Source organism: Argentina silus, assembly GCF_951799395.1.
Source record: "Argentina silus genome assembly, chromosome: X".
In the NCBI taxonomy this organism is placed as follows: Eukaryota; Metazoa; Chordata; class Actinopteri; order Argentiniformes; family Argentinidae; genus Argentina; species Argentina silus.
The window spans coordinates 3,259,014-3,269,750 of record NC_139653.1 but is presented as its reverse complement, the minus strand read 5'-3'; the positions used below and the strand labels follow the sequence as shown (position 1 = coordinate 3,269,750).

At 38.1% G+C, this 10,737-nt stretch overlaps 1 protein-coding gene across 1 annotated transcript; it reads left to right on the top strand.

Annotated features, from left to right (window-relative positions):
* Window positions 1-990: 990 nt before the first annotated feature.
* Window positions 991-9,835, top strand: LOC310823545 (poly(rC)-binding protein 3; the record flags this gene model as incomplete). Its single annotated transcript, XM_083696416.1, has 12 exons — window positions 991-1,068; window positions 1,260-1,283; window positions 1,377-1,409; window positions 5,158-5,274; window positions 5,423-5,554; window positions 5,944-6,072; window positions 6,294-6,383; window positions 7,065-7,106; window positions 7,536-7,611; window positions 8,702-8,754; window positions 8,930-9,099; window positions 9,484-9,835. The coding sequence occupies 12 exons, from the start codon at window positions 991-993 to the stop codon at window positions 9,833-9,835; spliced, it is 1,296 nt and encodes a 431-aa protein (XP_083552542.1).
* Between the last annotated feature and the right edge of the window lie 902 nt (window positions 9,836-10,737).

Below are 10,737 nucleotides of genomic sequence, written 5' to 3'. Positions count from 1 at the left end.
CAAGTAGCTCCTTTTGTATCTCATCTTATCAAAGAGAATCACACAAGTTCTATTTAGCCTGAACTAATGAGGCAACACCATGTGAAGATCACACCAGGGGTAGACCTTATTTTACAACTAGCAAGGAACGTTGTCGCAACATTTGCTAACGTTTCCCTTAAGTCTATCAAAGGTCCTGAATGTTACAGGACATTCTAGGAATATTTGTGATGTTCCGAGTATGTAAATTATGTCCCTGAAGGTCATCTGTAAGGTTAATTTGTAGGGTCCCTTGTATGTAACTGATTACATTATGTTGTAACGTTATTTTGTAACATTATTTTGTAACGTGTTTGACCATTCTTCATTCCATTCCATTTGAAGTTTCTTATTCTTCTACCTCCACCAGCCATTGAGAATGTCCCATTTAAAGTCTTGATATGTCTGAAGGAATAGTACAAAATAATGTCATAAGTTACATACAAAGGACCCTACAAACTAAGCATACCGGGCACCATCAGGGGTGTTACTAATATCCAGGGGACTTTCACAGTGGTGCTGTGACATTTACAGACTTAAATTACCTTGCCCAAAGTTCCAAAGCATATCCCAAAAGGGGGATAATGATAATGATCAGCTTCACATTAGAGGGATGAGAAGAAAGCAAAATATTGCAACTATTTGATGTGCTGCATATAGGTAACATTAAGTACAGTACAGTATGTTGATGTGTTCTTTGTAACCAAAATCAAAGAAAAGGGTATTCACCACAAGGAAATTTTTTAATTTATTGTTTAATTTATTTATTTTGGAAAAGCTCTCCAACATAATGTTATTGATTTATATTGTTATATTGACTCCATGAAGTGTTGGTTACCAAATCATTAGAACAGGCTTTTGTGTTATATTCTCATTCTATTTTGATAAATGTGACTGAATTGGTCCCTTTTTGTATCCACAGTGTGTTTTGTATGAAGTGTAGGACTGTCTAGACCTTTGCTAAGTGTGACGATGTCTGATAAGGAGGAAGGGACCTCAGAGCTGGGACTAAATGTGACTCTCACATTACGGCTTCTCATGCACGGAAAGGTAAAAAACGAAAAGACACCTCAAAACAACATCCATCCTCCATAATATTATACAATTTTATTAGATCACATTCCGAATGTTCCAATTAAATCAAGAGATCGACTGAAGGCATTTTCTTTTCTCAGTATGTATTCATATGTATTTATATTATATGTCATATAATATAATGTCTTTGGTGTCTTCGTTCACAGGAAGTGGGCAGCATAATTGGAAAGGTAAGTTGATTTATATGTACAAAACAAGTTTTCATTTTAAATGTGTATTTATTCCTTGTGTTTCATGTTCTCACAGTTTCTGATTTATTACAGAAAGGGGAAACTGTCAAAAAGATGAGAGAAGAGGTAAGTAAAATTTGATACCACTGTAATTAACATTTTTTGATAATACATTTACAGTGAAATACCTATTTCAGTACAAACTAGAAAATGAACATTTCTGAAGAATGTGCTTGGCCAGCTGTCTAAAAGTCTAGGTAGTGGAAAAGGTTGACATAGTGAGATAGTTAGGTATATATCTTTGAGATTTTCAAGTAACATATCATCATTATTGCTTAGCAATTAGAAAGAATGGCCTTGCTAATGGAGGGAATCTGGTCCAGGATTAGCATAATACATAAGGCTAACATATTACATTCAGGAACAAATGTTCAAATCTTTGAAAACAATTGAGTGCTCAATGACAATTCTGACCTTCAGCTCAAGTTTCCACCACTGATTTAGCAACGCAATATAAGCACCATGGACAGCAGACATGGTGTATTGATGTAAGAAAGCATCCATTTGCGAGCATACTCTGCCTGTTGTTTAGATCATCTCAGATCGTATAGTTTTTTGAAATGATAGAGAGGACCCAAACATTTCACACTGCTTTCTAGACCCCCCCTCAAGCACAATGAATCAAAAGTTTCATGTGGCAAACTTGGCGAATTATTCTCCCCTAATCTAATTCCACGCCAAAACAGGTATGGCAAGTAACCTAAGGCTATGTAGTTGTAGTGTATAGCCTATGATAATGATTATTCATAATTTTCCATAAATATTGGTTTTATAGCCATAGGACATACTGTAGGAATTACAAGGCAAGAGAATGAGCACTAGTGGTGCGCGCCTCACAAAATAGGCATCCAGAGTTTATGCACTTGGAAAATCACACCCTTAGCCTCAAAATCACGCCCCTCTGGTGGCCAACAGAAATGATCTCTGAGTTCAAATCAAGATAGATTTATCTGAAGATTGTCATATGGCTATAAAACCTTTATTTTTAAGGCAGTCCTTCAGAAAGGTAAAAACTAAAAAACTGGAATTCATCATTACGATCAGGCTTTAAATAACAACTAAATAGCCTGTTCTTTGCCATAGCCCACCTGCTTTGGAGTGGAAAATGTGGAAATATTGCCAAGGTAAGATTGTCTGTCAGAATTGTCATAGAGCACTCAAGTGTTTACAAAGATTGTAACATTTGTTCCCAAAAGTAACATTGGTAAAACAGTCATCAAACATGTTTAAAATGTACTTCCATTGGCTGCGCCTCAATGATCGCAACACAGCAGTTCTAATATCCACAATAGAGCACAACTTCCTGCTTGCGTGTTCTTGCGAAGAGGAGAGTTTACGCGTAAGAATTTAATTAGTGGGCTTGCTTCAGCAATTCCAACTATTTTTATCGATCATACTTATTAGTGGGCTTGCTTCAGTAATTCCAACTATTGTTCTTCGACATACTTATTAGGTGGGCTTGCTTCAGCTATTTGCTTAAGTTATTTGACATACTTATTATTATTATTATTCCAATTCTTCTTCTTTTAAGCTACAGTATTCACACCAATCCAACTTTAAAACATGCAGAGAGGTGTAACTCATGTTGCTATGACTTTTGGTTTTGATACCAATTCAACTTTTTAACCTATACAAACTTGAAAGTGCACTTTTTAACATGGAGGTTTAAGGAAACCAAAAGATGCAATTTCTGAACCATTGCTGATCTTACACCTTTTAAGCAATTACACCATTTCAACTGTTAAATGTGCCAAAAAATACAAATTACCATCTCTGATGAAAGCTTTTTGATACATATTCAACTTTTAAAACTATTAAGCTTTTTGTAACTCCAAAACCTCTCATCCAGTTAACATGGTATCTATCTATCTATCTATCTATCTATCTATCTATCTATCTATCTATCTATCTATCTATCTATCTATCTATCTATCTATCTATCTATGACCTTCTTACATACTATCTGTCTAACCTTCTAACTTTCCAACCTTATATATATATAGCTATTATATATATATATATATATATATATATATATATATATATATATATATATATATATACCTAGCATCATCCTTTCTTCCTTTCACAAGTCCCTACAGCTTCTCTCAGTATAACCCATACTTATTAACCTCTTAATTATTTTGATCTTTCTATACCTCCCCTCTCTCATCCATCCATCCATTCTCTCTTTCATCTATCCATTTATCCATCCAATCAACCAACCAACCAACCTAACCAACCTGTCTCACTCTCTTTCAACTGCCCAGAAAATCTGTTAAACTTTTTTAAACTATTAAGCTTTTTGTAACTCCAAAAACTCTCATCTCAACCAACCAACTCTCTACCCATTCCACTATCTTTCCAACCTTATATCTATCTACCCTTTCAACTACCAAGCATCATCCTTTCACCACAACTGCTTCACTCAGTATAACCTATACTGATTAACCTCTTCATTGTTTTGATCTTTCTATACCTCCCCGCTCCCATCTATCCATCCTCTCTTTCATCTATCCATCCATCCATCCATCCATCCATCCATCCAATCAACCAACCTAACCAACCTATGTCACTTTCTTTCATCTACCCAGAAAATCGTCGTCAACTGTGATAAAAGCTTTATGATACACATTCAACTTTTTTAACCATTAAACTTTTTGCAACTCCAAAAACTCTCATCCGGTTAACGAATCAACTCTACCACGAATCAACTCAACCAACCAACTGTCTACCCACTCCACTGAAGTACCCCTGGCTCATCCTGTCTATCTATCTATGTAACATCCATCCAACCAACCAAACTCTCTAACTTTATCCACTACCATAATAAGACTGACACTTTCTTTAAACTACCCAGCAAATCTATCTATCTACCGAAACATCTTTAAACCTTTTCCACTACCAAAATAAGACTTTGCAAGTCCACAAAGTTTCTTCTGGAAATTATTTTTCTAGTTGTAGGCTACTGTCATAAACTCTCCTGTATCCCAGTACATAATATAACAATACAACTTGGAACTGTATGTATTCTGTTATTCTTGGACCGGATTCTCTACATCAACGAGGCCATACTTTCTAATTGCTAAGCAATGACGATACATTGGAAATGATATAAATGTAGGTTATTTGATCAACTGATCCTATCAAATGACCGAGACCACTAAAAAGTGAAACGTACTACCACAGATAAGGGTTGCGATGCTTTTTGCTGTTTCAATACTGCTATATGTTTTTTCAATTATTTCCAGTGTCACTTCAACAAATGACTGTGACATCAGCAATGTTACATTACCTGAATAGCCTACTGTTGAATCAACCATCATTGATAAAATGCTGATAGCAAAAGACTCAATTTCGCCAATAGCGTTGCTGGACTTAATGCAGCCTCTCCAGAGCGCAGGGGACATGGAGATTTTGCACGTAAAATATCATATGAGAATGCGCAGTTGGCACGATGGCGCGTACTGACACATAAAGCATAGATTCGCGTGCATGAGATGGTGCGCAAGGAAATGAGAATGGACCCTCATGTGTAAAAATGTTCTAATTATAATAAGTAGATGGAGTTGGTTTGGTGTATCTAGCTGAAAACATGTAGGAGTAGAAACCCTTGGAAGAATAGTAGCCTACAAAGATTGTAATAATAAGTATGGAGGATTACAAGAGTGTGTTGCTTCCCAAGCACACTAATTATGCAATATGTTAGTGTTAAAGATTTATTATGCGGTTCAGAAAAACATCCTATGAATATGTTTTCGTTTCATGTGACAGATCAAATGTATTAAAACGCCATACTTGTATGTGTTTCCAGAGTGGGGCTCGCATTAACATTTCAGAGGGATCCTCTCCAGAGAGGATTGTTACCATCACAGGGCCAACAGAGGGAATCTTCAGAGCATTTTCCATGATCGCAGAGAAGTTTGAGGAGGTAACTACAGCACTGTAAAGGCTCTGGCAGTAATACCCAAACTCATTCTCTCACTTTGGGCAGAATCCTGACTTGAGATACACTTACATGACGCAAAATGACACTTAATTGACTCAATGGTTAACCATGTTCTTGTGCTCTGTTCCAGGACATTACTGCCGCTATGACCAACAGCACAGTGACAAGCAAGCCACCAGTGACACTCCGTCTTGTGTTTCCAGGAAGTCAGTGTGGCTCGTTGATAGGCAAAGGGGGGTCCAAGATCAAGGAGATCCGAGAGGTAGGATTTGGCAACAAAAATCATCTCAAGTTTTGATTCTGGGTCTCTTGACAAAGGTCATGAGGGAATTCATTTGATTAATCCATTGCAACCTATTCATCGCCTAACTATACTCTGTCAGAAACATCAACCACAGTACAGTGTGTCCTGAGTGTCCTCTACAACTGCTCAGTAGACAGTACCTGTAAATCTGGTCAAGTGAGACTACAAACATGCTCACTCAAACATGTTTATTCCCCTTAAGAATGGGGAGTTGTAATCTCCAAATAATGGAATTAAATATTTATTTTGACAGGCATGACAGACATTAGTCATGTCATTTTGTACATTTGAATATCGGAAGGCAAGTAATGGGTTCTCTTTTTTCTCCCATTTTGTCTGCTATTAAGACCACAGGGGCGCAGGTGCAGGTGGCAGGAGACATGCTGCCGGACTCCACAGAGAGAGCTGTTACTATCTCAGGCACTCCTCTGGCCATTACTCAGTGTGTGAGACACATCTGCTCTGTCATGCTGGAGGCAAGGCACTTTTACCTGCTCTATCAGAGATACACAGATAGAGTTACCGATTCTCATATTATATTGATATATGGGACACACTATATAATTTGATTACAAAATGGTCAAATTAACATCCAAGTCATCTAAAGAACAGTAGGCTACATAGCACTTCTTGCAGCTGATAATAATGCAGTTGTCCTGACAATCATGTTTGTTGTTTTGCACGCTTGTGTCTCCAGTCACCACCTAAAGGAGCAACTGTTCCATATCGTCCAAAGTCCACACAGGGAGGAAACCATGCCATGTTAGCACAACAACACTCCCAACCAGTGAGTAGGCCTACCAATTTCAATAGCAATGTGTACCAAAATGTAAAAAAAAAAATGCTATTCTGATAAAGACATTCTTAAACATGATTTACATTTATCAAAGCATTCATCCAGCTAAACAACGATCAGAGCATATTACCACCACTAGAGGGTAGCATCTGCATGTAATAATGAGTGACCGACCAGGGGAAATATAATTGTTGCTGCAGACATATGACTTGGTCAGAGCCTCTGGTCAGAGCTTACACAACACACATTAACATTAACAAGCATTTTTACTGTTTCAAGTGATCAGTACTCTGATATGCATCAATAGTGGACATGTCAAATACAATATGGCCTTTTTAAACTGTTGTCATGTCTTGCCATGTGACATCATGCCTAACAACCCCTTATGTCCCTACAATAAACATAAAACAAATAAAAAATGAAATGAGGTAGATCGAAAATATTGATGTTGTTAAAAGCTATGGGAATGTGGGACATAGTTGTAGAGGATGCTGGGATGTGAGTAAAGCAGTCGCTAATAAGGCTAAAGGAAGCTATGGTACATTTACGTCCTAATTTATTAGAAGACCTAAGGTACGCCATTTAGAATATAATCAAACAGGGAGAACAGAGCACTTGTGTAAACAGTCATATTAACACCCACACCCTCTTGTTTCCCACTTTGTTTTGTAGGCGTTCACAATACAAGGGCAGTATGCTTTTCCACATCAAGATGTAAGTGTAGTTGTCTGATCACATACCACCTATCCCAGTTACCCACTCCTGCCCAACACCTTCCACCATTATGCCCTCCTAAACCTTAACACTACCCTGTATCATAGTCACTTCTGTACATACTACTATTACTTATACTAACATAGCAGTTTGCATTCTTTAAAAAGATTGTGGGCGAAAATCGGGACCATTAAAATCATGTAGCCCCTCTTTCTCATAGAAATACCACATGAACTATTGGCAAAATCCAATTATTACAAAGATAAGCCCGCATGAATATGATTAAAAAACGTCAAATTCTTATCCAAACGGATGCAATATATGAAACTCTGTGTTTTAACTTCAGATTGGCTCTGTATTGTAGCTGTCAGCTCCTCCAAAATAATCCAGTGTTGATTGGTTAGTTCTAACTTCCTTCCTACCCTGCAGTTGACCAAGCTTCACCAGTTGGCTATGCAGCATATCCCCTTCCCTTCCCTTGGGCAGAGCAATCCTACCTTCCCTGGTACGTACCCAAGGCTCCCTGGGGAAGTCCATCTATCCCTCTCTCTGTCCTCCTGCGCTCATGGCATCATTAAAACACCTTCCTCAGCTTCAGTGACTTTTTTATATACAGTATATTTTATATAATGTTGTATTACACATTTACTGGTATGTTTATGTTTATACTGGTATTATTATTATTATTATTATTATTATTATTATTATTATTATCCTTCACTTAACCAGAGAAGACACATTGAGATTTTCATCTGTTTATGTCTAAGTTATACAGACACAAAATACACATAACAGTGTACAACGTAGATCAATTACTGTAAAAACAGTGCACATGTGCAATATGAGAATCTGTATAAGTGCCACAGTGGCTATCAGAGTGTACCAACTCACTGATATTTTGCCTTACCTGCTCCAAAACAGATCCTCATCTTACAAACCCCTCTCCTTGACCTCTGCAACATCTCTCCTCCATGTCTAACATCCCCATACCATCCCTGACCTACTGTACTGTACTGTAAACCATCCCATGTGTTCCACAACAAACCAGGATAAAAAAACAAAACACACATTCAACCAGAAGGGATTCATATATACCCAGCCTTGACGCAAGAAAAGTAAAAGCGACATTTTCCAAAATAATACTTTTTTGGAATATAATTCAAATGATAGACTTACTGATTGTAATGCCAATGTTTATTGGTTCTAATATCATTTAATTTATTCAAAGATTTGTCACTTCTTTTATGATCTTGGGTTACAGTTTCATGTTTAAATGTGTACTAGGGGAGGCTATTGAAGGTAGAAATTTGGGGGACGGGCTCATTGTAATGCACGGAATGGAATAAGGAATGATATCAAGTGTTTAATACCATTCCTCATTCCATTCCATGTATTACAATGAGCCTGTCCTCCAATTTCTACTTCCAACAGCCTTCACTGATGTGTAAATCAAATACAAGTACAGTAATCAGACACCTGATGAATGCCCTATGGGGTGTCTCAGACATCATAATGTGCATAACATGCACCTCTGATGCCTTTCAGTGTAAGTGTAAATGTACATTTAAGTTATCATTCCATATCTTATTCTGCAGGATTTGAGGCCTCTGTCCCTACAAGTTCTCAGGAGATGGCAATACCCAATGATGTAAGTCTGTCTACACCAGACAATGTACATCATCTAAATCACACTGTTGTAACACACCAATTGTTCTGCTCTAAGTACTGTAAGTGCCTCGGATTAAATGTCTTTTTGGAGGGGCAAAGTAAGGGTGGGGGTGTCTTTACTGTATAATCAACATATCTTCCATATCTCTTTTCAGTTTATTGGCTGCATAATTGGTAGACAAGGCAGCAAGATCAATGAGATTCGCCAGGTATCTGGAGCTCACATCAAAATAGGCAGCACCACAGATGGATCTGCCATGCGCCAAGTCACGATCACAGGCTCCCCGACCAGCATCAGTGTGGCACAGTACCTCATCAACGCCAGGTAAGACCACCTAATTACTGTGGAATGTCAGTTATGACCTATTGGGTTCCCCATGATAGAGATGGGATAGCCAATCACACACTGTTGTTGTAACTAAAAGTACCATATCTAATCTGAAACCTGTGGGGCTTACTTACACACAATCCACCAATCCATACTCCTGAAAACATGAAAACCCTTGTTATCTTATTGTCTCTGCTTTTAACTCATGACATTCCTTCTTTGATTATTTTTTTCTTCCTTTTTCTTACCCTCCTCCCATGTCGTACCTCCCTCTTTCTTCCCTCTTCTTTTGATTTGTCTTCCCCTTAACTCATTTACTGAACCCTACCTTGTCTCATCCCATCCTCTCAAAAATGCTCTCCTCCCTGTATTTGTTTGCAGCTTAGAGATGGCTAAATACAGTATGCAGACTGCTTCCACTGTGACCCAAGTTGACCTCAACATGGCCTTCTCTCAATCTGCTCCTACTGTCTCTACACCTACCTCCATGGCTGTCCTGGCTGCCACCACTCAAGCCCCCGCCACCATTAATGTCCACTCTCCCTCAACCTTTTCCACCATCCCCACCCCGCACTATGCTGTCCCTGTTTCCAGTCTGCTTGGCATGAAAACTCTGCCTATGATGGCTGTCCACCCAGCCTCAGGCCTAGCACAAGGCCTATCCCCTTACACCGCTAAGATCCAAACTGCTGGGATCAAAAAATCTGACCGGCAGAAGTTTGCCCCATATTGATTTATGACTTAAGAATAGCTTTTCAGGTCTTGTCAATATTGTGTTTATGAAGTCATTCATGAAAAGTGAATCAGCAAAATGTCTGATTAATAAGGGCAATTGTTGATGAACACAAGTTCTCACACTCAGCTACTTATTAATACAACACAATTGTTTTTAACTATAAGTAAAACCACTGTACCTACTGTACGGTCTTCATGTAAACCTAAACATACATTTTATAGGCTTATAAGCTGCATAGACACATGTGATCCTCTTCATGTGTTGGCTTTTGTTTTGTTGAGGTATACAAGATGTGTTACTCTTGTGGCGTGTTAAGCAAAATCACTTTTGTCAGATGTATACTTTGTTTTGTATTATTGTAAATAGTGTACCAATAATACTTTTTTTAGAAGGAAGCCAGTATCATACACTGAGTGATGCTGAACCTGCTGTAGACTATTCAGAGGGTTGGTTTATAGCGTTACAACTGTGAAGTTTCTTTTAACAAGCATTGTTCCACTCCTCTGTCCCTCTGTCATGTTTCCTACTTTCCTCCAATAGGCTCTCATCACTGGTAACAGGCTTGGGTGTTCTGTAGTATCGTTGCACAGTTGCAGTTCTGATGGGATTATCCTAAAGACATTGGATTCGTGTGGATTTGACTCCACACAATACACAAAACACAATCTTGTGTGGGACTGGCCTAGTGTTTCTTTTGCTACAGTAGTTGATTTTCTCTTAATATGATTCAGCAATCCAATCCAATTCATTCTCTCTTCTGCACTCTGTGTCCTGTGGTTGATGCTGTATATTGTAATAAATGTATGTTTATGTTTGTAGTTGTTTTTAGTTAGGGTCTAGCCTCAGTCTTGTTGATGAGCTCTCCCAATGTGTTATATTTGTCACATACAAAATAACTT